Source organism: Cygnus olor, chromosome 3 (genome assembly GCF_009769625.2).
Source record: "Cygnus olor isolate bCygOlo1 chromosome 3, bCygOlo1.pri.v2, whole genome shotgun sequence".
In the NCBI taxonomy this organism is placed as follows: Eukaryota; Metazoa; Chordata; class Aves; order Anseriformes; family Anatidae; genus Cygnus; species Cygnus olor.
In genome coordinates, this window is record NC_049171.1 from 76113152 (window position 1) to 76129505 (window position 16354).

Consider the following 16354-nt stretch of genomic DNA (forward strand, 5'->3'; position numbering starts at 1 on the left):
GGATAGATTTTTGTGATGCCAGGTTTCCAAGGACTAGTTCATTCCATAGTGTTCAAGTAATACTTTAGTGGTTCTTGCTGACTCTTGTTTCACTTCAGTTACTTCCAGAATTTCCATTTTATAAACCTCTTTTAATCACTGCTGTAAAAATTCATTCTAAGTTAAAATTTATTATATAATTAATGATCCAAGAAATAGCCATCCCTGCCTCTCCTTATTCCCAGCTCCCCTCTGTGTTTGCAATCCAATTTCTAATTCTTTTATCTGCAATTTATGGAAGTGAGGGAGAAAAATAATCAAATAAAATTGATGAAAAATTTACTTCTAATTCAAGTTCAGTTCTTGTAGGCATCTGTATAAGCAAAATCTAGCATGGGTTAGATTCTGATAGTTCACCTGACTGCTTGCAATCTATCTAGATCTTCTGCCTCCCTTCTGTTTCCTCCTTCCCCGTCTCCTTTTACAACAATATGTTTGGTGCCCCTGTAGCAGTGTTAAATGGTTATAATTGGTGGTTCTGCCACTGCTTTCATCTCCAGGGTAGAGACACACCAGATCACTGCATCTTTAGGACTTCCCATTTGTGAGCCACAGGTAGGGTTGCTCTTTGTCATGTCTACAACTGGATTTAGAAAAAAAAAAAGGCAACAAAGCAGTGTTTCAGAAGTGCACCTGTCATGTATGTATGACCCTTTGAGGTGTTGAATGGTGTCTTTAAGAAGTGCTGTCTTTTACATCTCCATCCATCCCATGTTATGACAGAATAAGGACCGCAGAGTAGCATGAAAGCTTTGCTTTTCTCTGAACACCTGGTACCACTCCGTGGGCAGGGACTCTTCAAAAATAGCTCTCATAAATTTGTGCTTCTGGGCTGACTGAATTTCTAACTCAGCTCTGAATTTCCTTCATCTTTTTGCTTTAATGACCATAGCTTTAATTTTACTTTAATGCTCTTAACATCTGAATAGAGAGCTTTCTTGTGGCATTAGTTGAGAATGAATACTTTGGGGATTTTTAGCTGATGCCTCCAATGATAACAGTCTCAGTAAGAGATATCCAGAAAGTTTTGTAGAAAAGACTGTTTTTCAGGCACATTTCCAAGGAGCAGGCTGCTTAGATTAATTAAGTAATGTAAAAAACATCCCCACTAAGCAAGTCCCCATAGTTCAATTTTTCCAGCAGGAGACCGGAATCATGCACCTTATTTGTGAGGTCACTTCCATAATTGCAACAACATACTTCTTTTGTAATAGCTTTTCCTTTTTAATGGATATTTAAATAGAGGTAATTAAATATGGTTATTTATACCCATCTCCTGAGAGGTAACATAGCAGCACAACGAAAATACAAGGAAATTAGAAGTAGCAAATTTCTGTTAAAAAAGATTGCATTTTGACTCCCTGAATAATATTGGTTGTTAATTGTTAAGACTCTCAGAGTGATAATGTGGAGATTCAGATGCCATACCATACTATACAAAACTGGATTTCAAAATATTTAAATTTAATAAGCTATAGTAGAAAGTGTTACTGCAGTCAGAAATACCATCTGTATATCTCAGGGACAGGTAGTCATGAAATATTACCATATTTGTAAGGCAAACTTTCCTGAAAATTGGATCCAGTTGTTTTTTTTCTTCTTGACCTTTTTGGGTGCCCACTTCTAATCCTGAAGCTCTTCCGTCTGTGTCCTAATCAGTGGGTTCATTGACTTGTGTCATGGTGCAAACACTTCGGCCAAATACATTGTGTTTCTTACACTGGAACTGGATCCACATGGCTATATTGCAGATCATGTTCTGGTGGCAAGGTGACAAGCATCTAAAGGTTAGGAGTTTACATTGGCTCAGGCTGAACATAAATGTTCATAATTTCAAATTTTCCTCAACGTACTGAAATGTCTTTGGCCTCCAAAACTGGCATAGATAGTGTATAGGCAGTGACTACCTAATAAAAACATCAGCTGCTTTGTGTCCAGATAAGCAGCAAAGGAAGCAAGACCTCCTTATCGTTTGAGTTTTCAGACCTTTTTCCTGGACTTAGTCAAACTAGGAAGGTAGGAGTCCACAAAATAACGTTTAAAAGGCAAATAAAATCCACAGACCTTCTCAAGTTCTGCTTTGTATTTTGCATGGCATTAGAAAGAATTACAGTTCATCTCTTCCTGTTTTCACAGTGAAATCCCTGAACAATTAGAAGCAAGAAATTTCCTTCTTAAATCCCTTTCAAACTCTTACAGAGGAATAATCAAACTAACAAGTGGTAGTCAAAAGTTAGTCATTTCACATTGTCTGTGTTATGCTATGACTAATTTTCTTTTCCTTGTTTAATAATAATACTTAAAGAACTGAAATAAATGGAACGAGCTGCTTTTCCTATCAGCCTAGCCCAACTTTGTTATTCAGTTGCCTGCAAAAACTGTTTATAGGATCATACACGTTTCTGTTATGAACATTATCGCTTCTTTCCACAACGTTTACCTGGAAAATAAGAGTAGTTTGAGCCTAAATGAACTTACAAAACAGACATACAGAATTCATCACAAGCAGCTTTACATCGTCTGAGAGCATAGGTTAGTGGTCTAGGCTTCCTCAGTAGGGAAGAAGAGATACATTTTGAGGGAGATCCTAACCTATCCTGTTCTAAGAAAAAGTCTAAGGAAGTTGGCTGTGTTGAATGTGTTCCTTTATACCGAGCTTAGACAATGGTTACGGGTGAGACACTTCATTTCAATAGACTTAAATTCAGAAAATCCCACTCACTGCACTTTGGTATGATATGAATGTCTGGGATCAGAGGGTAGGGCCTGAAAGAGCATCCTTTGCTGACTCTTCTGTTTCCCCACCCCTGAACTTCAAACAGAAAGATCATTTTAAAATAGTAACGAAAACAAAGTTAATAAATAAACATGGAGAATTGAAATCTGATACCTGCGCTCTTCCAGAAATAATACTTCTTCCCTGTAAGACTTAGAGCTCTGTGGCTACACAGCAACGGACCTGTAGCTCCCCTCCAGCTAACATCCGTTCTGTCCTACTTTATTATTTTTGTGCTGGTCTGTTCAGGACACAAAAACCCTGACCGCAGTGCTACAGGGAAAAACATACTGGATTCTTCCTCAAGACTTGCCATCAGCAAGATCTCTGGTCAGTCTTAAGGTTATAAGAATGGCCTTGTCTTGGCGCTCTGAAGCACAGGACAAGTTAAGAAGGAATTAGAAGAAAGGTTAAGAGAAGCTGAATATATAGGGAGAGGTTATATCTCATTGCTAGGCCAAAAGAATACATTTGGAAGAAAAGAACCACAAAATTCGGATAAGCACAGATACGGGAGAATTTGGATCTGAGTTTAACTTAATTCTTTTAATGTGTAAGAGTATTCGAGAAAAAAAAAAAAAAAAAAAAGCCAATACCTGAGGGATGTTAACAAGGAGAAATGATGATGTCCTCAAATCCTGTAGGATAGAGAGAGTAAGAGGGAGATAATTACTGTTTGTGAGAGGTTACCCAGAGGTGCAGTATGGGAAAAACTGTAATGAGCCATAAAACCACTGACTCTATTGAGGTCATGATTTTAGTCTCCAGCAGAGTTACAAATTTCAGTTCCCAGACTCATCTTTGGAAGCTTTTATTTTTTATTTTTTCCTTCTGGAATGGGGCTCAGGCATAGCTCAGGAAGTCCTCCATAAAATGAGGAGGGCCCTGTGCATAACTAGACGAACACAAACTTTTTGTGATTTATATAGGTCAACAGAAATAAAGTCATGAACTTTACATATACATTTGTATAGTGTAAGAGTCCAAGAAAAAGTATTTGTCCTTCATTTTCTGCTTTCCAAGCATAACCACTAGCACTGACAAATCTTGTTAAATTCAGTTTTTACTTATACCACTCTTACAGTATAGTCCAAGCTGCAAAGGAAATATCAATAGTTCTGTTCATTCTGATTTCAGGCAGATCAAAACTTATTTATAATCTACAGAGATATTTCAGTGTTTGAGCACACTGCTAAGTCTGATTTTCATATAAACAAAGAGGAAATGAAAGGGGAATTTTAGATTTGGTAGTCAGAAGTTGCCATACTTTTAGTTACATGAGTGACCGACTCAAGAGAGTTTCCTCCATTGCAGGAAGATTAATGTAAACTCCCTTTTAAAATGAATAATCTTATCTATTGTATGAACATTAAAAAAAAAATGAACGCGTGTTTCTTGCTGTAACTTCAGATGTTCAGTAAAAGATATTCTTCCAAGATTCACAGTAATAGATTATTATCAACCAAGCAGGAACCTCCAACTTCAGAAGGTTTACAGGTACCTATCCACAGATTAACTCCAAAAATATATTATTCATATTAATGTAAGATATGTTTATGGAGGCATGTATATATAAATATGAGGTATATAGTAATATAATGAAGATTCTTTGATTGCCTTTATGCTGTAGTTGAAATGAGGTGCTTGTGTATTCTCTCCATTTGTGGTATGTATTTGTTGGTCTAAGGTTTACTCTGAGTAAAACTATCCTTAAAGCAAACACTCAATTTTGTGCTACATCTCTGAACCTGTAGGGTAACTCCATGTGGTTTCAACTTCAACACTTTGACAACAAATTATTATTTATGTAAGCTGTCAAATCCACACAGGACAAGAAAAATTTGTAACACTTAAACCATAGTAAGAAACATCAGGCTCTCATAACAAACTATGCTTTCCCTTTCTCTATTTAGTCCACTAAGAGTGAATTATTCATTATAATCAAGCTAAAGCTCCCTAGTCTTGCCATTTCATCTGCAAGTTTGTTGAAAATTAAAGCTCAGCATGAAGCCTCCAGAGAATTATTCTGAGTTAATAACACCTGCAAAGAACAGAGATTTCACTGTGAGGTAAATTGCTGTGTGATTGCCCACACATCAGCAAAAATTATAATTGGGAGAAACTGAATATTTTCTCTGTATTTAACTGGTGAGGATTTTGTGGGGTGTCATTTTATGTTAAATAGTAAAGTTATAATTTAGAACGTTTCATGGCAACAGATAATGTTTGTTTTAACAGCAAGATTTCTTTTCTATGAGAAGATTTCTGTTACTGTCAGCTGCTATTGCAACTTTATGCAAAGCACATTTAGAAACCTTTCTTAATCTTGGGATTATTAATTGGGAAAATTGTCAGAGATTAGCTTTAAACTGTGGATTTTTTTCCCCCTTTGATTTCTTGTGAATTGAAAAGTTAATTCTTTCTCCTACCTAACTGTAGCTCATAAATATTAAGCTAAATCATGATTTCAATCCCTACATCTGTAGCATATGTACACACAGCAGCTCCCTGGACAGCAGTGAAAACTACCCAAAGCAAACTTTTTTGTTTCTTACAGATGATTCAGGAATACACTAATAACTGGCATGAAAAAGTCAGATGGTGCTCCTAAATCAAATTGGATATTAACATTATCATATATCCCAAAAAGAAAAGAGAAACAAACAAAAAAAAAGTCAAATTATCTTGTCTCCTTATTGTGCTGCATTGTTATACACTGAGGTATTACTGTCTGCTGTTTCCGAGAGCCCTGTATCAATTCACAATGCATGTTTGGAGTAGGATTCAGGCTTCTGTTTTATGACAGTAACAACCCCAGCAAGAAATGGATGAAGCTTGTATCACTCATGACAGTTCTACATGGGCAGCCTTGTAGAGAGCAATTTTTGCCTGTGCTTTGAAGAGAACCAGCTCTGGTCCTCCGGCAAAGAATCTGTGCTGGCAAGATGTAGTGCTGAACTCAACAGATTACTTAGAGACTTGGTTGCTTTATTCAGGCACATTGCCATGCAGCATGACTGGATGTGCCTTCTGGATTGGAGCAGTTTGGGCTCTGTCTGCTCATCTCTGGGTGGAAGGGCTTTTGTGACTTTCAAAGTTACAGGGTTTCATTTAAATAACAGTGCACAACTTAATTTGACCTTACTTACTAGAAAACTCTTTGTTCTAAAAGAATATACTTCTGAATTATGTACTGAATACTGCCAGGAGCCTGTTGATACACTCCTCTGTCCCTCCCTATTAATCTCCTGCCACCTTTACCATTTCTGTAGCTGACAGAGGTAGCTCAAGAGCTTGTCTCACTGAACTCAAATTTAGGATTGTAATCATAGCTATTTTTGTGTGTGTGTGTGTGTGTTTTTGTTTTGTTTGTTTTGCTTGGTTGTTTTTTTCCCTTTTCACTCCAGTTGTAGCGGAAATAAAAACACACCAACAAACAAGAAAACAAAATAAAACAAAAAACACCAAAACCCTGGTTAAAGACTAAAGGAAAAGGAACATTTCTAGGAGAGTGACATCTGGTTTCAGATGTGTACTTTTAGTGCAGTGGAACTTGCTTCACTGAATTCCAGCCATATGCCTTTCATAGTTACTCAATAAAATATCCCTGGTGCAGAAGGCAAACTCATAAGAGACAGGGAACTCATAAATTCATGAATGTGTTGCACAATAACATGTAGCGGGTGCTGCTGCTGCTATGCATAATAGCTGAGTTATTCTTACTGTAACACAGCTCAGGGCTAATATAACACAGGTTCATTTCCTTGGATCAACATGGGATGTATTAAAAAATAATTTGCTGGGCAAGATGAGGCTTTTCAGGCACAGATAATTCTACTACCTGCTCCAGAGGCCACTGAGAAGTTTAACAAAATAATAAATACCTTCTGATTAACTTATCTTCCTTTCCCACAACCCTTCAGAGCATTTTCCTTTTTCACTTCCAAGAAGAACTGTACGTAAGTGGGATTCCAGCACAAAATCACCTGTGAATGGTGGCCTCCAGCTTCAAGCTTGTGATGTCTGTGTCACTGCTCATGGATCATATTAGAATTTAACTCAGCTGTTACAGGGCTAGGTGAAGGCCTTGTGTTTGGCTCAGGGCTATAGGGAAGAAGAGAGGAAGCAGGTGTGCTGTATAAGCATACTTCCATGTGTCAACAACCATTCTCTTGTCAGATGGATTTATCTGCTCCAGCTGCACTGCTCTAAGAGTGGATCTTTCAGTATACATTTATCTAATGTATTATGTGTATGAAATGCGCTGTCAGTTTCTTTCAGACAAGAGTTTTGTAGCATAAGGAATGTAATTATGTGGATGACCTAGCATCACCATAGGTTCCCACAGTATGATCCAAAGAACCATCTAACGGCATCCTATTTTGCTAAGTACTGTATAGTGGTAATTAATCCCTAGAGAAAAGCAAAAGAAGAAATGAGTTGACTGCCATTTTAAATATCAGAAAAATGATACAGTAAGAGAATGTATGTTGAGAAAACCAATGGTAGTTCAGAGAAGCAAAGGTGGAAATCTGAAAGAGGTGTTGTGCTGTGGGTTTCTAGTCCATGTTTCAAATGGTCTGTGTGATGGACAAACTTCTATTATTTCAAAGCTGCTCTTTTCAAAATGTGAAAACATGGATAAAGCATCTTAAAGAAGTAAGAATAATGCCCCATCTGAAAGAGTGGACTCCAAGGTATACAAACCACCTTACTAGACATCAAAGGGATGCTTTTCTATTCCTGCTCTATGATACAGATATATGCCTGAATTTAGGTATTTTTCTTTGAATTAGGTTCTAAATTTGTCCACCATTTATGGGAGTTCTGTGTACATGAGTCACATCTATCTCTAACTTTGAAATATTGTTGGAAGTTAAATGTCATAAAAATAGGAGACAATAAAAAAAAATCTGTTGTTTTTTCTAGGTTGTCCAGGGGCCAAGAAGAATGAGTTCCTGACGAGTGTTTTGGATGCACTGTCCACAGATATGGTGCATGCAGTCTCTGATCCATCATTGTCTTCTAGCCGGTGGGTTTCAGATCCTTTTTTTTTTTGTCTTTAAAAGGACTCTGGCAGTGGTGAATGAATTGTTAAGAACTTTGAGAAGTAATTATTCTCCTGCCTTCACAAAGGGTAAATTTCCAAGAACCTATCTATCTAGGATAGTTTACTTCAAAGTTACCACTGTGGAATATGTCCACTAAATAGAGATACACCTGATGGCTGAGTTCTCATCAGCAGCACAACTTAAATTTTTCTGTAGCTTCTGGTGCAACTGTGCCTTGGTCTTTCTTTTTCTTGTCAGCCTTTACTTGATGAATATGTGCTGCCTTCCTGATTTATGTTTTGCCTACTTACTTCTAAAACAAATAACTGCTTTCAACATCCATAGGCATAATTAAAAATACATAAGTGTTGGCAAACTTTGGGCATCTGCAGGTCAGGTGCTTACTACCTGAAAGGAGGGGGCATTTATTATTATAGCTCACCCTGTAATTCAGTACATTTTGGTGTTTTATCTGAAAGCATCCATCATGGGTTGTAATTGAGTCTAGGTATTTGGTGATGTTGACTGTTGACATACTTCAGTTATGTATATTATGTGTTTTCATGTTCCTGCCATGTCTGTCTTTCGTTTATTTTTCTCTTCAGTTTTCTATGTTTAAGGAAATGAAAGGAGAAGGTGCAATGTTCTGAGAACTGTGCTGACCTCAATACAGCTTAAGAGAATTAACTAAAAGGAGATTATAGCCCTTTGGGTAAAATTTAGGATGCAGTTGGCCAAACTGAAAAGAGAAGTATTCACTGCAAGAAACTAGTAGCCAAAAGCAGAGAGGATCATGTAGCAAAACATCTAACAATGCTTTAACTATTCAGAAGCAAAGGAATAACCCAGGGTTTCTGTATTAGAATAAAGACTTAACACCTGTTTTCTGTTTCAGGGTTTCAGAACCTGATCCAAATCACACTCTGGAAGAGAGAGTAGTCCACTGGTATTTCAAACAACTAGATAAAAATTCCAGTGGTGACATTGGAAAGAAAGAAATCAAGCCATTTAAAAGGTTCCTAAGAAAGAAATCAAAACCCAAAAAATGTGTGAAAAAGTTTGTGGAATACTGTGATGTGAACAATGATAAGTCCTTGTCAGTTCAAGAATTAATGGGTTGCCTGGGAGTAACAAAAGAAGAAGGTAAAGCAGAAACAAAGAAACGCCATAGTAAGAACCTTTTCTATCTTTTTGTCTAGATTTTTCAACCCATAGCTTTTGCTTAGGGTAGATGACAGGAAAGCAGCTTCTGGGTATGCAAATTATCACTTTGCTCTGAGAAACAAAAGCTTTTCAGCCCATTAGATGCTTGTTTGTTCGATATATGCTTCTACATTTAGAGCAGGAAACCTAAGAGGATACAATACCATTGACATCATATCATTATTGAAATGCCTGTTCAATGTCATTATAGTGATGTGTTCTGAATGAGTGCAAGTATCACACCCGTGCTTTCCTGGATTCCTGCTGGGAGGCAAAAACATTGTTGAGCTTTCTAATGACTTATTTCTCAAATGTGGTTTAGAGATGATGTGAGGAATGTGGTCATCTACCAAACAGGTGGGACAACTGCTGGTACACAGCCAGTTACCTTGCTGCAAAACTGATAGAAAGAGGAACATTATTTACAGTGTGTAATGGTCCTTGCAGAATTCAATCACACAATTCCTGAAAAAGAAGAAGAATCTAAAATATTTTGTAAACAATAGAAGAACATATACAGTAACTCCATACTGTAAGAAGCTGTAGAAAATGAATGTGGGCAAATTGTTCTGTTTGCTTTGGACCCTAAGATGAAGCCAGGAAAGTAAAATAAAAGAGTCATAGGAAATGAAGAGCATGGCAAGTGGGAAATGGTTATATTCAAGTATAGAAAGGGTATGTTGCAGAAAAGAGGAACAGCTCTATGTTGCACTAATAAAGTAAATTGTCCATGTCTCACAGAAATTGATCTCTCAAAACAAACATGAAATCAAGATTTTTTTTTCTGATATTTTGTGGACTTAATACCTTGCAATTTTCACTTAGCAAAGGTAAAATACTGTATATGAAGGTGGCTGAATATTGTTGTCTTTATGCTATAAATGTGGAAGAAAGAAATGTAACACTTTCTTTTTCATTTACACTATTTGGTAATCCAGTGTCTTAAAATGGAGGCCACTATAGTCATTTCATATTTTAACATCCACCTCAAAACAATTCTATCCTGCCGTAGCCAGCACTCTTTGCTTTTATACTAGGTGAAATTGGGTCTGACATCATTGATCCAAGACATAAAGGAAAGCTATAGCAAGATTCAAACCAAGATCCATTTTTTCCAGTGCCCATTCCAGTGGGGAAAAAAAAAATTAGGATTCTCCTGCTTCCCATAAGCTACCTGTTTCAGAATAGTAAGTTTTAAAATACATTAAATTATATGAAGATCACACACATTTGGCTGAACTAATAATAATTCTTATGCAGAAGAGTGCTTCTCCCCCAAAAAACTCATAAATATAAGAATATTTGTTTTGGGAAGGAAAAAATACTTTTGCACTAAGAGCATCCAGTTGGAAAACATTTCTAAACTAGATCATTTGGTTGCCTTCCTAACAATACATGTTTTTAAGACAAGACCATAAAATAGCTTTTATTAGAATATCAGTATTTTTTTTGTCTCTCCTGCTTTAGTAGTTAAAATTTCCTTACTGATAATCCTTTTACTTGCACAAAAGGATTCAATCACCACTTTCCTAGGGCTAGAGTTATATTTCTAGGAATAGGTGAGACCCTGTCACCTGAGGTGTGAAAGCTGAGATAAGGAGGTGACTGTGTTACTCTGTGTGAGACCCAGGTGTCTTGTGAGAACCATTTGAAGCAATGTAAAAGCCAGAGAGCTGCAAAACATATATTCTCAGGGGAATGGTAATTTCTGAAGCATTTTTTAAGGTCCTCTTTAGTTTGTCTTTGTCCGAATGCAGCTTGATTGACTAGCAAACTGACACAAAACCAAGAGGCTAAGTTCTTCCCCAGCCTCCCAAGTTTGCTTGTGAAGTTGAATGAAGCAGCAGACTGATATAACTGGTTTATTTTTATCAATTTTTATTTTTATTATTTCTCTCTTCTTTTAGAGAACCATCTTGGATTTTGACACTAAGCAGAAACTTAAAAGCCAGCAGCAATAATCTTGCTGTTTTACAGATTAAATGTGAACAACATATTTGGCTGCTAGAGCTGTTCCTGTGCAATATCTTTAAGTAAAGTGAATACTTCCGGACAGTCTTTGCTTTTACATGCTTCTTTCCCACAAGCATAATAGGCTATATTTACTCCTAAAGATTTAAAAAGTTTGAAATACTCAATACTGAATAGGTGCAGTCTGTCCAAAGCAAATGCCATGTATTAGCTGGTCAGAAATGCTGTTATTCAGCTTTCATATGAAAGAAGCAATGCTGATACTGAGGAAAGGGAAAAAAAAAAAAAAAAAAAAAGAGATGTTTCAGTTAAAGATGTGTAATATTTTCTCATTTTTTTGAAAGCTTAGCAGTTACCCTGCTCTAAAAATTGCTTTTTTTTCAAAATGAGGGCTTCAGTTCTTAGGATGCTACATATAACTTGCAAGTCATGTTTACAATGTTTTCTTTTCCCCCTTTTAGCAGCCCCTAAAACCAACACTGAGAGCACTTCATCCAGCAGGCAGGTGAGTATTGAGGAGAGCAAAATCTCCATTTCTGTTATCATTGCAGCTTCAGAATGCATTAGTCTGCTATTCTACAAGAAAACATAGATCAGCATCCTAATTAACAAATCTTGGTTTCGTTTTTATCTAAGAAAAGTCATTCAGTCAACTACAGGTGCAGAGTAAATGTACCAAAATGCAAAGTGGAATAGACCTGCCTGTGGATGTTCCTAGTAAAGTGTAAAGTGACATCCAGGCTAGTGATAATTACATGACCGTAACTGAACCTTCATATAAGTCTTCTGCATTCCTGAATGACAGAATTCCCATACACTTTTAAAAAGTGTGCTGCATTATCTTCATTTACCTTTTGCTTTAACTGAATTCTGTTAACTTTCCTGTGTCATACTATAGATGCAAACTTACAGTGATTGAAATTACTCTTTGTGCAACAAGCCATGTATTTCCCATACCCTATGAAAATCTATATATTCTGTGAACACCACTGAATTGCTCTATAGTGGTTTTAGATACCTTTTAAGATCTTAGTAGAAAGAAAAGAGCTGTCACTTTGAAATGCCTTTGCTGACTCTGTAAAATGATGCTGGAGAACGTAGGATTTGCATCAGTCTGATGATGTACGTTAAAACTAAAATTGGTTTGGTCTGTAGAATGATTGAAACAAATAAAATGTCAAGTGCCCTGACAACATAATCCATGATTTGTTTTTGCATCCGTTTTCTGTAAAGACTCTGTCTTGCCCTTCTGAATAACACCAGTGTATTTCACTCATAGAGTTTTGGTTACACATGGCATTCAGAGCTAAAAAGGCACAAAAGTAGAATTTTTAAATCAAGGTAAGTTAGACATTGAAAAGGAGAGGTTCAAATGGAAGATAATGAAGAAAGTTAAAAAACAAAACAAACAAACAAACAAAATCTTCTTATGTCTGTATTTCTATTTTTGTAATCATTAATCCCAAAGATTCACTTTTCTGGACAACATGGGCACAACTTTGTGACACTTTTACATGTGTCTGAAGAAGGACTTGTGAATCTGCCAATTATTTTAATCATTTAGTAAGAGAATCAACTTCTTACTGTTCTTGCCTCACTTTTGTATTCTTTAGAGAAATTAAATGGTTAATGCCTACAAAAACATCAGTGAATCACAGAAACATAGAATATCCCAAGTTGGAAGGGACCCATAAAGATCATCCAGTCCAACTCCTGGCACCATACAGGTCTACCCAAAAATTCAGACCATATGACTAAGTGCACAGTCCAAATGCTTCTTAAACTCTGACAAGCTTGGTGCTGTGACTGCATTCCTGGGGAACCTGTTCCAGTGATGAATTGTTTTTAAAGGTATTCATATAAGGGTATTATAACATCAGCTCAGGTAATCCTGTATCTGGGAAAATAGGAATTTGGTTAAAAATACCTCATTACCATAGTTGTGGTCAATGTCTTCCCATCTATCAGAAAGCTATATTAATTTGTTAAAAACTGAACCCAGGGTGAACCTCCCCACAAGCCAAAGAAGCCCTCCTGTCATTGTTGCTAGCCAATTTGTTACTTGCTTTGTCTCTGATTTGTTTGATGTTAGGTTCACACTTCCTAAGGCAAGCTCAACATTGGTTGTGGGTTTTACCAGAGACCTCCAACATACCTTTGATGGAATATAAAATGTTCTCACAGCTCGAGGGATGTGATAAGTTTCTGTTTGTTTAAACAAATGTTTGTGGTCTTAACTTTTCAAGTTCCCTCCACAAATCACTTACACTTTAAACAAAGCAGCCTGAAAACAATTATCCTGTCGGAACTCAAGAACATTCAAAGGGGTTATTTTGATTATATAATGGCAATTACTGGCACACGTGCATTACACTTGAAGCATGACAAGCCCTCTCCCCTTTCTTGTAATCTGATCCTGACTTGCAGAATCTGTAATAAAAGTGTCCTAGAGCTTCTATTTTTTTTTAATTTTGTCCAATAATTTTGCTGAATCAGCACCAATTATTTTAAAAGCTGTTGCTGACAAATGATAGCCTTGAATTAAGGCTGGCTCAGCAAACCATCTGTTGGCAGTTTCATACTTGAACAATACAAGGCTGCAAATGCAGAAGGTGGCTTTCATCACAAAAGTTTTCACTTGAAAGGAAGTTATTAGAAAGGAACTGGACTGGGAAGCTGGTTAAAAGAAACCACTCATCTGAGAAGGAGTGATCAGATTGGTATCACTCGGGAGGTGGGCATTCAAAAGCTCATTTTCGACTAGTGCGTTATAGTAGTTGTTATATATGTTTATGTGTGCTTATGCATGTATTGCTGAATACTTTTTTACATATGGGCACATCTGTAGTTGTACACACACATTGAAGCTTACAGAAAGAAGGCAGATATAGATGTACTAATGTACCACCAGTAGTTGTTCTAAATGACGTCAAGTACATGACGGATCTGACCCAACTGAGGCAGTGACCAGGTGTATTTCCCTTTCTCAGCTCCACCCTGTCCAACAAACACACACATACATACTGACATACTGTCAATAAGACCCAAAGGATCTTTTGCAGCCTAGCCTAAAGTTTACAAGGAAACTATAGAATGTTCATAAGACTTTGGCCAGCAGCCCATTCCGTATGCATCACATGCCATAGAAAGGTATATTGCACCAGGGACTTGCCTAGGCAATTGCTAGAACTGTGTGTTTGATACGTATAAATTTAAAGCAGCCATAGGTAAGAAATGGTAAAGATGTTGCTCATACCCTTCTTCATATACGCCATGAAGGACTATAAGGCAGGATCATTGTATTTCCTACATGTGTGTGTGTGTGTGTATGTGTGTGTGCAGAACTCTTGTCCTGACAGTAGCATGTGGATACTGCTGAAATACAAAGAGAGAAATGTTTATACTTGATTATTTGAGGACATCATTAATAATGAAAAATTTTCCAACTGTCTTTCAGCAAGTTTCTAAGAAGCAAGGGTGAACAGCTTACTGATCCAAGGCAGATCTCTTTGACATGTGGGAGATTTCCTCACCAAAAGGCAATAAGAACAACTGTAGTATTTGCACTTTGTACTTAAAATGTAAATTCACTTTGTAGAAATGAAATATTTAAACAGACTTTTTTTAATCTGTGAAAATGTAATGGCTAGTTTTGAAAAATTATCACATACAATGTATGTGCATTCTTTTGTTGTCTGAAATATGTAAAACGTGTTGGAGATGTAAAAGTTTGCATTTAAACTGTTTTTTTTTTTTTTTCTTTTTAATAGTTCTTTGGCAAATATTAGCAAAGAAACCTGATTCTATGTATTTTGGTTTCAATAGTATACCTTGTTTTTCTTAACCAATACTGTCATTTAAGTAGAGTTACGCTGAAAAGTCTACTGTATTCTCAATTTTGTCCGAGCAACGTTGGATGCTTCAGATTTCCAAAACTGAGGGAAGTGTGTAAATTGCTGTTGACTTGTTTTTGCAGTTTTTAACTAAACAGATTTTTCACACATGGCAATATTTTGCTTCATTTAGTGTTTATTATTATGCTTACCAAAGATCATGCAATGAGAATGCAACCACTAACCGATTCAAAACAGTTATTCTACAGTTAGGATTTTAGTACAAAAATGTATCCTTTTATCCATTTTTGAGGTGCCTGCCAATATAAGTTGTGGTAGTAGTTTTTCTCTCTCTCTGCCCCCACCCCCCCTTTTTTTTTTTTTTTTTTTAACACAGCAAACCAAGAATGAGTAAGGTGGATAGTAGTGTGACTCCAGTCTGGTTCATCATGATTCTGCACAAAGCATAGAAGATTTGATATAGGTCAGAATTGTAAATCTAACTCTAAAGAGACAGAGAAGGATAAACAGTTTTGTCAACCTTTTCTTCTCCTACACCTGGCTGTCCCCATCAACTCTTTGCTTTGCCTCGGGGTCCACTAGAGGTAAAGCTGAAAAAATTATAAAGCATTGCCTTAAGGAGGGGCTACTCACGTCACCCCTGCCTGAGGGTTTCTCCTTGCTGTCTGAAAGAAGCTCTCACAAGTTTTCATACCTTCTCTGTCATTTCCCCCCCAGCTCCCAACATTTTTGTATGTGTGCCTGAGGTGAATAAGAACTTGTGGATGTGAGCAGGAAACCCAAGTAAATAAAGGTTCAGCTCTTAAACAGCTGTGAGTTACAAAGAGCTGGATTGATCGATGCAGTGGTAGATGGACTGCTGGCATCTAGGAACTGACATGGAAAAGAAGGAATGTTGCAACAAGCAGTGATTTCATTTTGTTTTGTTTAAATAATGTGTGAGATCTGACATGTGACTAGCTAATCATAATAGCACCCTGGCTCAAGCTTTTACCTGGAAAAGCTATGTTGCAAATAAAAATGTTTCATTTTAATTCAACATATAGATATATGCTGAGGCAATAGGAAACACTGTATGCATTGGAATTGTACCCCAGAAAATGTGTACTCTAAGCTTTGGTAACAGGAGGAACCAAGTTAGAACCATGTGTTATCTTGTATTTTTGTTTTAAAAAGTATTTGTTATTCTTTTATAATGTTAAGCTTCTTTATAGATTAAAGCTCAGTATGCTATCAAACTATGCTAGTGGTTTTTCTTCTGTGACATGGAGAATTTTGGAAACAGGTACATACAATGATGACTTCACCATTGCAATAAGTTTACAAGAAACCTCATGACCTCATATTGCGCTTATCTTCTGTTCTTTCCCTGACCCTTTACTGCCTTCTTTCCTTAGGTTCATACCTTATTTTCTCCTGAAATTCATGCCTTACTTACACCACTACTTTCTCAAAATAGT

At 36.7% G+C, this 16354-nt stretch overlaps 1 protein-coding gene across 8 annotated transcripts in view; it reads left to right on the forward strand.

Annotated features, from left to right (window-relative positions):
* SMOC2 (SPARC related modular calcium binding 2) overlaps positions 1-16132 on the forward strand; it is a 147697-nt gene extending 131565 nt beyond the window's left edge. For 2 of the 8 annotated variants that reach the window (XM_040551196.1, XM_040551191.1), the window contains exons 10-13: positions 7745-7847; positions 8762-9036; positions 11502-11545; positions 14498-16132. In XM_040551196.1, coding sequence (XP_040407130.1) covers positions 7745-7847; positions 8762-9036; positions 11502-11545; positions 14498-14521 — 446 coding nt within the window. In that variant the 3' untranslated portion in view covers positions 14522-16132. The remainder of the gene's footprint in view (positions 1-7744; positions 7848-8761; positions 9037-11501; positions 11546-14497) is intronic. The other 6 variants (XM_040551197.1, XM_040551192.1, XM_040551198.1 and 3 more) reach the window with 3 other exon arrangements.
* Positions 16133-16354: the final 222 nt, after the last annotated feature.